Source organism: Gobio gobio (assembly GCF_949357685.1).
Source record: "Gobio gobio genome assembly, chromosome: 14".
Taxonomy (NCBI): Eukaryota; Metazoa; Chordata; class Actinopteri; order Cypriniformes; family Gobionidae; genus Gobio; species Gobio gobio.
In genome coordinates this window covers 232162-247472 of record NC_137107.1, presented here as the reverse complement: position 1 = coordinate 247472, position 15311 = coordinate 232162, and the positions used below count along the sequence as shown (strand labels likewise).

The 15311-nt window shown below is 46.5% G+C and overlaps 1 protein-coding gene across 1 annotated transcript in view; it reads left to right on the top strand.

Moving 5' to 3' along the window:
* The window catches only part of LOC307136871 (E3 ubiquitin-protein ligase rnf213-alpha-like), a 418045-nt gene that overhangs the window by 213714 nt on the left and 189020 nt on the right, over positions 1-15311 (top strand). The window contains exons 38-48 of the mRNA XM_079834193.1: positions 17-226; positions 335-519; positions 1275-1389; positions 1474-1574; positions 1788-1970; positions 9669-9835; positions 9918-10023; positions 10107-10218; positions 11564-11765; positions 11902-12098; positions 12173-12295. Coding sequence (XP_079690319.1) covers positions 17-226; positions 335-519; positions 1275-1389; positions 1474-1574; positions 1788-1970; positions 9669-9835; positions 9918-10023; positions 10107-10218; positions 11564-11765; positions 11902-12098; positions 12173-12295 — 1701 coding nt within the window. The remainder of the gene's footprint in view (positions 1-16; positions 227-334; positions 520-1274; positions 1390-1473; positions 1575-1787; positions 1971-9668; positions 9836-9917; positions 10024-10106; positions 10219-11563; positions 11766-11901; positions 12099-12172; positions 12296-15311) is intronic.

Genomic DNA, 15311 nt, shown 5'->3' with positions numbered 1-15311 from the left:
CTGTTTTACCTTTAAGCTCTTATGTGGAGCCCTTACTTGTGGTGTAAATGAGCTTAGAGCTAGTCAGGAAGTACATGAGAGTGAAGTCATTTCTCTTCCATGGATTCATGCTGCCTACCATCACTTCAAGAACCGAATCCAGAATCTTTACAGGATGATCATTATACAGCCTGAGATAGCTCAGGTGCTCCTAGATAACAGATATGAGAGAGAGGGAACAGAACTGGTAAGTGCTTGCAACTTTCTTCTGTTTGCAAGAAAATATTTATTACAGGAATTGGATGTGCATGTTGTACTTCGTTTACTTCCCTCTGACCCCCTTTTTGTTTCTCAGGTGCTAGATGTGTATGCTGCTATGGCTTGTATTGAATGGCTAGACCCCCAAATTCTGGATGTTGATCAAAGTCTGGCCTGGCTTAGAAGTGTAAAAAGGCTACAGTTGCCAATTGAGCTGGTCTGCTGTGAGAAGAGCCTACTCCACTATGGAGAGGGAAGCAAACAGATGGTCGCCCGCGTCCAGTGAGTTACATGCTCTAAAATATATTGTCTTATCATCAGTGTTGAGGAACATTATTTACAAGTATAACAGCCCATCATTGTCTACAAAATTTTTTTATAGGTTAATTACCTGTCCTAACCACAACCTATAAACACACTTGTCAAAGCCACACCTATTTTACTATTCTATTATTTTACCTATTCTGTTCTAGTAAACATAAATAAATGTTTAGGTACTTACATCTTCCATCCCACTTTTTGAACCTCTATTTGACTAAAGCACTGTGATGGAATTCACACTTGGCTTCTGCAAAACCACTGATGATCAGCTCAGATGAGTCGTCTGGTTTTATTGGTGTTGGACACTATCTTTGCTTAATAATATCTGTACATTGGTGCTACAATTATTGTGCAACTTTTATTAAACATTTAACACTTCAGTGGTGGGTACGCAGACCACAATCCCTTGGTAGAGACCCACTGTTTTAGCTTGCATTGCTTTGATATAATGATTTACAGCTCCATGGTAGAGATGGTGGTCCAGTGGGTTAAACCACTGAACTGATACACAGAAGGTTGCTGGTTTGATCCCAGTGGTCTCCACCAGTGTGTCCTTGAGCAAGGCACTTTACTCCATGTTGCTCCAGGGGGATTGTCCCTGTAATAAGGGCACTGTAAGTCGCTTTGGATAAAAGCGTCTGCCAAATGCATAAATGTAAATGTACAGCTCAGTTAATGAAATATCAGGTCATCTAAACAAATTTTCAATCATTTAGACATGGCTGGTGTCGCATTTACACCGTGGCTTTGTTTGTGGAGCACATGCTGCTGGGTGTTAAGGATGTGAAACTGAGGCAAATGGTTCTTGACCACACTCGACGCCTAGCACAAGTGAGTCAGCTTTCTGTGCTTCCTTGAAAATAGTTTCTTAAACAATTTAATTTCTGCTTATCAGTACTCATCTCTTTGTTAAAGGTCCTAGGACAAGACTCAGACCTCAAAAAGAAGAAGCCATTTGATGCAGTGATCACTGTACTCCAAGACTGCAAAGATAAAGTATCTGGGGAAATTTTTGGGTATGGTTTATTATCTATATTTTCTTTAATCCAGCTTTCCTGTAGCTCAAACAGTAGAGCATGGTGCTAGCCAACGCCAAGGCCATGGGTTCGATTCCCAGGGAAAGCAAGAACTGACAAAAATATAGAAATGTGTACCTTGAATGCAATGTAAGTCGCTTTGGATAAAAGCATCTGCCAAATGCATAAAAGTAAATGTAAATGTTTCTCCAGGGTTGGCATTCAGCTTTGTCCAGTGTGCAGAGGAGACCCTCAGGACCCTTTGAGTCTGCCCTGTGAACACATCTACTGCCTAACCTGCATCAAACAGTGGCTGGTGCCTGGTCAGATGCATTGCCCTCTATGTGACCAGGAAGTGCCTGATGGATTTGAGCTCAAGGCCTCTGAGACAATACGGTAATACAATAATTGACTGGGATTTAGTTTATTGTTCTGTCTGTCTGTCTGTCTGTCTGTCTGTCTGTCTGTCTGTCTGTCTGTCTATCTATCTATATATCTATCTATCTATCTATCTATCTATCTATCTATCTATCTATCTATCTATCTATCTATCTATCTATCTATCTATCTATCTATCTATCTATCTATCTATCTATCTATCTATCTATCTATCTATAGCCCCATTTCCACTGCAGGAACTTTCCCCAGGAACGAGGGACTTTGGGGTGGTACTCTGTATGTTTTGACTGCTGGAGTCTAAATTAAGTTCTGGGTAAAAAATGTCCCCCTCAAAAAGTTGTATTTTGTCAGTCTCCGGGATATTAACCCTCTGGAGTCTGAGCTGTTTTGGGGTCCTTTAGACATGCTCTGACATTTGTGTTTTTTTCAGTTGCTTATAAACACATTAATGGCAAAAGTGTAATTACACTGTATTCAGCACTAACTGGGCTACCATAATATGTAAGCAACATGTATGTACATGCTTGTATTTTTGAGAGAAAAATGTTTAAGCACGAATTTTGAAAAAACTAAAAACTTTGTTTTAAAATTAAGGCATCAAAACACACAATAGATATGTGTTCACAAGACTTTTGACTCCATCTTGTATTTCCATAGAGTTTTTTCTTTATACTGATGTGAGAATCATTGAGCCTACTCTTTCACATGAAACAATACACTGATTTAAAATTTGTAAGACCATTTCTCTTCACAAAGCCAATATGCGAGGAGGCGTGATAGCTAATGAAAAATGATGGAGATCACCTGAGAGGACAAAAGAACATAATAACCCGCATAATGAGCTGCATAATGAATGAGCTTCAGGTAGGCCTATGTGACAGAGAGCAACAAAGCAAAGGAAATATATTTTATTGTAGTTTATTTTATTTGGAATGTAATCAACAAAGGCCTATTATATTTTAAATCATCAAAAGATTTGACTAGACTGCGAAAAATGGTCTTCTTATTTGGTATTTTTTCTTGTTTCCAGTCCAAATAATCAAAATTCTTAAATCAAGATTAATGTACTAGATAAGTAAAATTTGGGGGGGGGGGGGGGGGGGGGGGATCAAAATGAAGTGAGTTTTTGCTTTTTGTGAGTTTTTGTGAGTTAGTTAGTTAGTTAGTTAGTTAGTTAGTTAGTTAGTTAGTTAGTTAGTTAGTTAGTTAGTTAGTTAGTTAGTTAGTTAACTTTATTGTCCCCAAGGGGAAATTCTGCTTGGGCACAGTGCAGAGTTGCTTCATAAAGGTAGACCAGATAACTTAAAAAACAATCTATATTCTCTGCCACAACAATTTATGATTTATTAAACCAATTTATTAAAACACAACAATTAGCTAATAAGATTAAAACCATGCTTTTACTCCAAACTTACTATCACAAGTCAAATGTTTTAAATAACCTTATGTGATCTCATTTGGCTTTGGATAAAAAAAAAATCAGATCAAATATATTTTACAATATTCTGCATAATTATAAAAGCTCGAGTAGCATTGCATTATAAATATAATCTATTATGAAAACACCCAACATGGTATAAATAACACAGATAAGCCATATATTGTCACGATTGTGTGTTTATTATCTTCAAACGTGTCTATCTGCATGTTATAACGATTTCTGGAAGCTGTTTATGTCAGAGAGAATGTCACATGGTATCTTCTTCAAGAGTGCTATATATGGACTACATGTGCACGGAGTGCCCTCCGGCTGCCAGTAAGAAGTATGAAGAGTTCCCTTTTGAGGGAACTCTCACTGCGTCGGAACGACACTTTGGGGATGCTCCCTAAGCATCAGCGAATCTGAAGTCTGAATAGAAACTAAACCAATCCGATTGGCGTGCGTGATGACGTCACTGTGACGGCATAACCGGAAGTATAAAAGGGGAGCCGGCGCATTGAAACGGCAGTTATTGCTCTTCAGCATAGCGCTCTCTGTTGAAACTGTCTGTCTATTTACTGTTGTTTGTCAAGTTGCAAAAGTGTGTGAATGATGGAAAGGAATATGAGAGAGTTTAAGCAGTGTGTGCATCCATGTCCCCGCTACATATCGGGCTCGGATACACACCTGCTTTGTGTGCAGTGTCTGGGTGTTGAGCATGCTCGGGCGGCTCTCGAGGAAGCCGCCTGTCAACATTGTGAGCTGCTCACACTCAGACTGCTCCGCTCTCGGCTGGCCGTGTTCGATGAGGCCGGCCAGCCTCGTGAGCCCCGTGGTTCTGAACCCGCGGTCGCTGAGGCGGCTCGGCGTTGCAGATCATGGGGTTCACAAAGGGACTTGTCAGCGGGATTTGGGACAGCTGCGGCACTTTCCCAATCCTCGTCTGACAGTTCTGAGGATCTTCCTCCCCATGTGGAAGCCAGCGCTGCGGCTTCTTCCCCCAGGGTCGAGGGTCCGATGCTTATTCTCTCCGGTTCCGAGGAGCCGGATGAGTTTGGCATCGGGGCGGGTGGAGAAGCAGAAAGTGTTTCATCGCTTCATCCACCCGCCCAAGAGGAGCTGATTGAGGTGTTGACTCGTGCGGTGGCCAAGTTGAACATCAATTGGCCACAGGAAGTGCCGGAAATTCAGCCACCCAGTAGGCTGGACGACCGGTTTCTTTCTCACCGGGTCCAAACACCTCGCCCGGGTTTACCATTCTTCCCGGATCTACACACCGAGGTTAGGATCCTCCAATATTGGATTATTCCAATGTTCTGGGGGCATGCGAGGCGGGCTATGGGACGTTGCCTCGGGTGGAGGAAGTTCTCGCGAGCTATCTTTTGCCCGATTCTGCGTCGTCACTGAAGACCCAGGCGCTGCCCACCAAACCCTGTTGGGACACCTCATCGTTGGTGGGCAAAGCTTATATGGCGGCTGGGCGGGCTGGTAGTTCCCTGCTCACGTTATCTATCTTGCAGGCCTACCAGGCTAACCTCCTGAAAGAGCTCGATGAGGGCAAGGGTCCCTCTCCGGAGGATGTGCTGGAACTACGGAAGGCTGCAGATTTGTCTCTCCGCATCACCAGGACGACGGCCCGTGCTATCGGCCGGTCCATGGCTTCTATGGTGACTGTGGAGAGACATCTCTGGCTGAATCTGTCGGGGATGAAGGAGAAGGATAAAACCTTCCTCCTAGACTCCCCGATTTCGCCTTCTGGCTTATTTGGGGACGCGGTTGAGACCGTCGTCGCCAAATACCAGGAGGCGAAGAGGCAGTCAGCAGCCTTCCGCCAGTACCTCCCTCGCCGCTCAGAGGCGGCCCCTACGGTGCAGAAGGAGAGCGTTGCCTCTAGAGTCCCTCCTCCGGGAGCTTGGCAACAGAGGCTGCGTTCTCACCAGCAGTCTCACCAGCAGTCTTCCGCTCCTAGAGGCGATCTGAGGAACGTACTCCACTGCGGAAGGCTGCTGGGAAGAAGTCCTAGCTTCGGCTGGACTTCCAAGAGCGGTCCCCCCCCACCGAGGTTGCTTCCTCTGCAGCGCTCTGGGGAAATCGATGTGGTAATCCCGCCGTCTTTGACGCCTCAGGCTACATCGATTTTCCTCTGGAAAGACCTGCGGCTGGGCAGCTCGCGCATCCGCACACAGAGAATCATTCCCAACCACTTCCTGCCGGTCATCCGCTTCAGGGGGTTAGGGACGAGGCTCGTGTAACACCCGACGCCAGTCTCGAGAGGGGGGTTGAACTGGACCGCAGTGGTACCAGAACGGGTTCGGGTAATGGAACTTGAAGGAAAATCCTTGCTGGCGAAGGAAACCATAGAGCGCATTCCTCCACCGGAGAGGGAGTCCGGGTTCTACAGCCGGTACTTTATAGTTCTCAAAAAGGATGGAGGGTTGCGTCCGATTATAGACCTGAGGTATTTGAATCGGTCTCTGAGGAGGTTCAGATTCAAAATACTCACGGTTCCCATCATCGTGAGTCAGATCCAGTCCGAGGACTGGTTCGCCACGATAGATCTAAAGGATGCATACTTCCATATCTCCATCCTTCCATGTCACAGGAATTTCTTGAGGTTTGCTTTCGGGGGCGAGGCGTAGCTCTTTCCCCACGCACATTCACGAAGTGCATGGATGCAGCTCTGGCTCCATTGAGACTTCAGGGCATCCGTGTGCTGAATTACATCGACGACTGGCTCATATTGGCCCAGTCGTACGAGATGGCAGTTCGGCATCAAGATGTCATTCTGGCTCACATAAAGTGCTTGGGACTGAGACTCAACACAACGAAGAGTGTGTTGACGCCATCCCAGAGGACTACGTTCCTAGGGATCGTATGGGACTCGATGACGATGCGGGCACAATTGTCTCCTGCGCGAGTCGAGACCATACTGGCGATGGTCTCAGAAATAAGGCTAGGCCACAGCATCACTGTGAAGCACTTTCAGAGAGTGCTGGGGCACATGGCAGCAGCGTCCAACGTGATACCTTTTGGCCTGCTGCACATGAGCCCCTACAGTGGTGGCTGAAAACCAAGGGGTTTTCCTCCAGAGGGAATCCTTTCCGTATGATCAGGGTAACGCGCAGATGCCTTTGTTCCCTAGTCAGGGGCCAGTGTTGGGAGCGCCCTCCCTCACTGGTTGGGGCGCGGTCATGGACGGCCGCTTTGCGAGGGGCCCGTGGGAGGGCCATCATTCCTCCTGGCACATAAACTGCCTGGAGATGATGGCGGTCTACAAAGCTCTCAGGAGCTTTTTCCTGGACCTCCGTGGCCAACATGTCCTGGTACGAACAGACAATACGGCTGTTGTAGCGTACCTCAATCATCAGGGGGGTTTGAGGTCGCGCCCTCTATGCAGACTGGCATTCTCCTGTGGTCCCAAGGGAAACTGTTGTCCATCAGGGCAATGTATGTCCCGGGGGTCCAAAATCAGGGAGCAGACATCCTGTCGAGGCAGGGGCTGCGTCAGTACGCATTTCCCCCGATTGCTCTGCTCCCGGGAGTCCTGGAGAGGGTCCGTCAACAGGGGGGTCAGCCTACTTCTGGTAGCACCCCGTTGGCCGACTCGAGTTTGGTTCTCGGATATCATAGCTCTGCTGGCAGGTCATCCAGGGCAGATTCCTCTGAGGAGGGATCTCCTATCTCAGGCGGGGGGCACAATATTTCACCCCCGGCCAGAGGTTTGGAACCTTTGGGTCTGGCACCTGAGGGGGTCAGGTACCTAGAGGCTGGCCTGTCGGCAGAGGTGATAGAGACCGTACTCAGTTCCAGGGCTCCGTCTACAAGGAGACTGTACAGCCTCAAGTGAAATGTGTTTGCCACTTGGTGCAGGGAGCGTGAGGTGGACCCAGTTAACTGCCCGGTGGCTTCAGTGCAGGAGTTCCTCCAAGATCGCTTCTCTACGGGTCTACTCCCGTCCACACTCAAGGTGTACGTGGCTGCCATTGCGGCTTTCCATGTCCTATGGGTGATGGGCCTTCGGGTAGGCACCAGCTGGTTGTACAGTTCCTCCGTGGGGCTCGGAGGATGAGGCCTGCGGCTCGTTCCAGAGTTCCAACCTGGGATCTGGCAGTGGTTCTCGAAGGGCTGGCTGAGGCCCCCTTTGAGCCATTGGAGTCGGCGGAACCAAAGAACCTGACCCTGAAGGTGGCTTTTCTCCTGGCGATTACATCGCTGAAAAGAGTGGGAGACCTCCAGGCCTTGGCGGTAACGCCGACTTGCCTGGAGTTCGCCCCTGGGAGAGTAAAAGCCATCTTACACCCTAGGCCGGGCTACGTGCCCAAGGTTCCATCAAGGGTGACCAGGTCTTTGGTACTTCAGGCATTTCATCCTCCGCCTCACGTGACAGCAGAAGAAGGGAGACTTCACCTGCTCTGCCCGGTTAGGGCTCTCAGAGTGTATTTAGTCTGCGCAGTGGAGGAGATCTCAACAGCTTTTGGTGTGTTTTGGTTCACCCAAGAAAGGGTTGCCTGCATCTACCCAGACAATCAGTAACTGGATTGTCCAGGCAATAACCATGGCTTATCAGGTGAGCAAATTGCCTTCACCTGTGGCCGTGAGGGCTCATTCCACCAGAGGCATGGCCTCTTCGGTGGCCCTCCTTTCTGGGGTCCCCATGCAGGATATCTGCGAGGCGGCTGGGTGGGCTACCCCACACACCTTTATCAGGTTTTATAGCCTGCATCTCCCTACGGCGCCTGGCGTTAAGGTACTCCAGTCCTAGTTGTGCCCGGTCTCCGGCTTCACACTAGGGCAGGCGCTACCCTCGGTGTGGGCTAGTGGGTACTCGTACCCCAAAGTGTCGTTCCGACGCAGTGAGAGTTCCCTCGAAAGGGAACGGCTCGGGTTATGTCTATAACCCTTGTTCCCTGAGAAGGGAACGAGCACTGCATCGCGTCACCACACCTCGGCACGCCTGGAGCGCATGCTTCAGAGCAATAGCTGCCGTTTCAATGCGCCGGCTCCCCTTTTATACTTCCGGGTATGCCGTCACAGTGACGTCATCACGCACGCCAATCAGATTGGTTTAGTTTCTATTCAGACTTCAGATTCGCTGATGCTTAGGGAGCATCCCCAAAGTGTCGTTCCGACGCAGTGCTCGTTCCCTTCTCAGGGAACAAGGGTTATATACATAAACCGAGCCGTTTTTTATGAATGAGAGCAGCTGACGCTCATATTACAATCTTTAGAAGTTACCAACGGTTTTCATATTCATAACTCCTGACTCATATTAACAAATTACGGTCACTATATGACTTTGAGAATAAAACAGAGGTGAAAAATGGAAGCTTGAGTCTTAGATCTTTTAAATGATGTATAGTTTGTCAAGGTAATTACTTACATCTGACAGTAATTTTGAGCTGATTTAAACAAATAAAACTTCAGTGTGCCCTCGTGCACGATGTGTTAGTTTGAGCTGATGTGTGTGTGTGTGTGTGTGTGTGTGTGTGTGTGTGTGTGTGGGCGTCACCTCCGGAGCCTCAGTATTTGAATCTCAATAGAGCACGCGCTTCATGGGCGTGGTCGCATTAGTGTATAATGAGCTGCTCAGGAACGACTAACATCTCTCTACTTTCAAACGGATTACATAAACACAGAATATTTGTTTTTGATTTGGTTTACAGTGTTTAAAACCTGACATTTCAGCGTTTCTTTAGACATATGTCTCATGTTTGTGAGACAAGTATTCACTAAGATAGAGGTCCTTTTCTGAAGACTATCTGAATGAACGTCTTTGACAGAGAGGCTGCAGATCGCGCATCAGGCTTGATTTCTTTATTTTGCAAAAAGCACAACAATTTGTTTTTATTGTGATTGTACTAAAAAAAAATTAAACAGATTATAATGATGTATAACACTTGCCTGAATGATAAAAAACGACAGAGTTATTTGAGTCTGATAAGAAAAAAAGCGAGCCGATCGCCGACTCGAGAGGGTTAAACGTTGTTTGAGTATACTTACCTGTCTTGCCTTCCTGCCTGAGCATACTCGTAACACCGGCTTTATTAAGCTTATATATAGCGGGAACTGGAAGGTCACATGCAGTCCTATGTCACTGGACTAATTGGCCTAATATTCACCATACTTTAGACCGCGATGGAAAAGCAGACAGCAACAGGTCTGGCGAAAAAAGTTCCTGGGAAAAAAGTTCTGGGGACAAATTGTTCCAGGTAATTTCAATGTAAACAGGGCTTTTCTATTAGTCTAAAAGAGTATTTGCTTGTTTTGATCATAAGGGGATCCATCAGTCAAAAATCATCATTCAGAAAGCAATGTAATGCTTTCTTTATTGACCTGGTGTCCACCATGTGCTTCAAAGACAACACACCTCCCAGCAGAGACATCATCCACCATTTGTTGTCCCTGCTGAAGGTAGAGGCCAATTCACTTCCTCAGATCAGAGGTAAATTTGATTGCAATGTATATGTGTGGAGGTCTAGATATGGATTAGAATGAATAAATGACCAGAATGCTCATCCTCTCAGGGCAAGACCGGAGGTCCTTGACTAAGGCACTTTCTCCTTTCAATGACTCTGTGGATAAAAATCATGTGGTGCGTTCAGTGATGCTGAAACTCCTGCTCAAGTACAGGTGAGTGCAGGCTTTTAACAGCTCACAGCACACTCTTCTTACACAATTATTGATCTAACTGTTTTTATCTTTTCCTTTTTCAGCTTTGATGATGTGAAGAATTATCTCCAAGAGCATCTGACAGAAGTTGAGCAAAGTAACATTATGAAGACTGATAAAACTGAGGCTTATTCCTTGTACATAAACTGTTTGGAGGTGTGTATATCATGCTTTCACCACTCAAGTTCTCTTGCCATATTTTCCATAGTTTCAGTAGTTTACAACTATAACAACTGCGTTCACTGGAGGCAAGTTGCAGAACCCAAGAGCAGTTTAATTAAAAAAGATTCAAAACATAAAACAAAGACTTGGCATAAACTAAAAACAAAGACGTGGCTAACATAGCATGGCTTAACAAAACTCACCAGCATCGGGTTAGACAAACATTCAATACAAGACAAAGACACATGGCAAACATGAGGACTTAAACGGTTAGTTCACCCAAAAATGAAAATAATGTAATTTATTCCTCAACCTCATGCCGTTCCAGACCCATAAGACCTCTGTTTATCCTTGGAACACAAATTAAGATATTTTTGTTGAAATCCAATGGCTCAGAAAGGCCTCCATTGGCAGCAATGACATTTCCTCTATCAAGGAATATGGTATTTAGTTATACTAAAAACTTTGTTAAAAAGTCCGTAAAGCGTGGCCTTCGAGGCCTTCTCAAGGTATCCACTGCCCCCCCAAAATTTTCCTGGGAGGGACTACAGGGTCATGACCTGGAACCCTCTCTGGACGCTGGTCCAGGATACGCTGGATACGTGGCTTGGCTCTGGACGCTGACGTGAACGTGGACCGGAGCATTGGCTTGGCTCTGGGCTTGGCTCTGGACGTGGACAGGTGGTGCCGCTGGACCCTATACTAATTAAACAATAAACCAATGACATGACACAAGAACACAAGAGGGCATGGGAATCACATGACAAACCAGGAAACATGACAGAGAACAAGACAGTGATCATGATAAACTTAAAACATGAAACAACCAAAACACACTGTGACAACAACTATTTATGATTTTTGTTGATGGTTTAGGTTACTTACTGGAAATCTGCTGCAGAAATGGTATGCTGGTTTATACTGATTAGAGTTGTCTTGAACATGAAACCTGAACATATATTAGTCTAGATTCCATCTCAGCATATTCTGGGCTTCTCTCAGTTAACTTCATTAGGTGCGTCATGGGATGCATTTTAATAAGTATTAGAGAAATTCACATTTCCTGAACAATTGAATTTTTTTTCTTCGCCATTTTGAATTAATTAACAAAAATAAAAATTAATAATTTTAAATTTGTTACATGTGTCAAATAGACTATATATTTTTTTGGTTGATACTTAAAGTTGAAAAATGTAAAGAGAAAGTAAGTTGTAACATAAAGGTTAGAACTTTTTTTGATAATTAAGACAATTTTAGAATTAGGTTTTTAGCACACATATGTTACTATATATGTTTAAAGCTTAGTTAAAATTACAATAAGTTCCTCCTGTGTCTGTAGGACTCAATGTATGATCGGACAAATTGCCACTTTGTTGCGGAGCAGCAGGCCCGTTTGAAGAAGGAAACACGCTTTCTGCAGGAGTTCCCTCGCTCTGACTCTGGTTCTGCAAGCACCGTATCTATAGAGCACCTGCAGCGAATAGCCAGAGTTCGGCTGTGCCTGGATATGGCTGCTGACCTGCTATTGAAAAGAGGGCCTGGTAAATTCAAGTCTTTAGTCCTCAGTTTCAATAGCCAGGTGCCAGAGTTTAGCTGTGCCTGAAACTGAGAAATTTTCAGAAAGATTCATTTGTCATGTTTTACGGTTTTCCTTTGATAATATTCCTCATTGTTTAGGTGCACAGGATGAACCTTCATCTGTTATCCCAGCATTTTTGAAGAGTGTGGTTGATCTGTGCCGCCACAGCAGTAATGACTGGTACAAGGTTTACCTTATCAGAAAGATCTGCAGTCTACATGGAATTGAAAATGTCCAGAATCTTCTGCCACAGGAAGAGTTTAGTTGGCTGTTTCCTCAAGAGATCCTTGAGTCGGTGGGTTTAGTTGAATTAACTTCATAATTCTGACATAGTATATGTGCTTTATCTGTTAAATTTGTTTCCATCAGAATCGAGATGACAGCCAGATTGACCACTATCTAGCATGCGGACTAGAATACAAAGCTATCAGAGATGCAGTAGGCAAAGCCATGCTAGACTGTAACATGAACGGGATACAGAAAGCCATTAAGGTATTCATTTACACACACACACACACACACACACACACACACACACACACACACACACACACACACACACACACACACACACACACACACACACACACACACACACACACACACACACACACACACACACACACACACACACACACACACACACACACACACACACACACACACACTGCCCCTGCCCCTAAACCTTACGATAACAGGAAACTGCACAGTTTACTTTCTGTGAAAAAACCTCATTCTGTGATTTATAAGCATTTTGAAAAGTGAGGACATGGGGAACGTCCTCATATTTACCCTCTCCTTGTAATACCCATGTCATTATACACATTTGTGTCCTGATATTTCACAAAAACATGCCCAAACACACACACACACACACACACACACTCGCACTCGCACACGCGCACGCACTCGCACGCACACGCACTCGCACACGCACACGCACACGCACGCACATGCGCTCGTGACCCACACCACCACACCTGTCCCGAACCCTACCCTTAAACTGACCCACACCACCACACCTGTCTCTAACTCTACCCTTAAACTGACCCACACCACCACACCTGTCTCTAACTCTACCCTTAAACTGACCCACACCACCACACCTGTCCCTAACTCTACCCTTAAACTGACCCATACCACCACACCTGTCCCTAACTCTACCCTTAAACTGACCCATACCACCACACCTGTCCCTAACTCTACCCTTAAACTGACCCACACCACCACACCTGTCTCTAACTCTACCCTTAAACTGACCCACAACACCACACCTGTCTCTAACCCTACCCTTAAACTTACCCACACCACCACACCTGTCCCTAACTCTACCCTTAAACTGACCCACACCACCACAACTGTCCCTAACTCTACCCTTAAACTGACCCACACCACCACATCTGTCCCTAACCCTACCCTTAAACTGACCCACACCACCACACCTGTCCCTAACTCTACCCTTAAACTTACCCACACCACCACAACTGTCCCTAACTCTACCCTTAAACTGACCCACACCACCACACCTGTCTCTAACCCTACCCTTAAACTTACCCACACCACCACACCTGTCCCTAACTCTACCCTTAAACTGACCCACACCACCACACCTGTCTCTAACCCTACCCTTAAACTTACCCACACCACCACACCTGTCCCTAACTCTACCCTTAAACTGACCCACACCACCACAACTGTCCCTAACTCTACCCTTAAACTGACCCACACCACCACATCTGTCCCTTACCCTACCCTTAAACTGACCCACACCACCACACCTGTCCCTAACTCTACCCTTAAACTTGCCCACACCACCACAACTGTCCCTAACTCTACCCTTAAACTGACCCACACCACCACACCTGTCCCTAACCCTACCCTTAAACTGACCCACACCACCACACCTGTCCCTAACCCTACCCTTAAACTGGCCCACACCACCACACCTGTCCCTAACTCTACCCTTAAACTGACCCACACCACCACACCTGTCCCTAACTCTACCCTTAAACTGACCCACACCACCACAACTGTCCCTAACTCTACCCTTAAACTGACCCACACCACCACACCTGTCCCTAACTCTACCCTTAAACTTACCCACACCACCACACCTGTCTCTAACCCTACCCTTAAACTTACCCACACCACCACACCTGTCCCTAACCCTACCCTTAAACTGACCCACACCACCAAACCTGTCCCTAACCCTACCCTTAAACTGACCCACACCACCACACCTGTCCCTAACTCTACCCTTAAACTGACCCATACCACCACACCTGTCCCTAACTCTACCCTTAAACTGATCCACACCACCACACCTGTCCCTAACTCTACCCTTAAACTGACCCACACCACCACACCTGTCCCTAACTCTACCCTTAAACTGACCCACACCACCACACCTGTCCCTAACTCTACCCTTAAACTGACCCATACCACCACACCTGTCCCAAACTCTACCATTAAACTGACCCACACCACCAAACCTGTCCCTAACCCTACCCTTAAACTGACCCACACCTCCACACCTGTCCCTAACCCTACCCTTAAGCTGACCCACACCACCAAACCTGTCCCTAACTCTACCCTTAAACTGACCCACACCACCACACCTGTCCCTAACTCTGCCCTTAAACTGACCCACACCACCACACCTGTCCCTAACCCTACCCTTAAACTGACCCACACCACCACACCTGTCCCTAACTCTACCCTTAAACTGACCCACACCACCAAACCTGTCCCTAACTCTACCCTTAAACTTACCCACACCTGTCCCTAACTATACCCTTAAACTGACCGACACCACCATAACTGTCCCTAACTCTACCCTTAAACTGACCCACACCACCACACCTGTCCCTAACTCTACCCTTAAACTTACCCACACCACCACACCTGTCTCTAACCCTACCCTTAAACTTACCCACACCACCACACCTGTCCCTAACTCTACCCTTAAACTGACCCACACCACCACACCTGTCCCTAACTCTACCCTTAAACTTACCCTTACCTGTCCTAAACTATACCCTTAAACTGACCCACACCACCAAATCTGTCCCTAACTCTACCCTTAAACTGACCCACACCACCACACCTGTCCCTAACTCTACCCTTAAACTGACCCACACCACCAAACCTGTCCCTAACTCTGCCCTTAAACTGACCCACACCACCACACCTGTCCCTAACCCTACCCTTAAACTGACCCACACCACCAAACCTGTCCCTAACCCTACCCTTAAACTGACCCACACCACCACACCTGTCCCTAACCCTACCCTTAAACTGACCCACACCACCAAACCTGTCCCTAACCCTACCCTTAAACTGATCCACACCACCACACCTGTCCCTAACTCTACCCTTAAACTGACCCATACCACCACACCTGTCCCTAACTCTACCCTTAAACTGATCCACACCACCACACCTGTCCCTAACTCTACCCTTAAACTGACCCACACCACCACACCTGTCCCTAACTCTACCCTTAAAC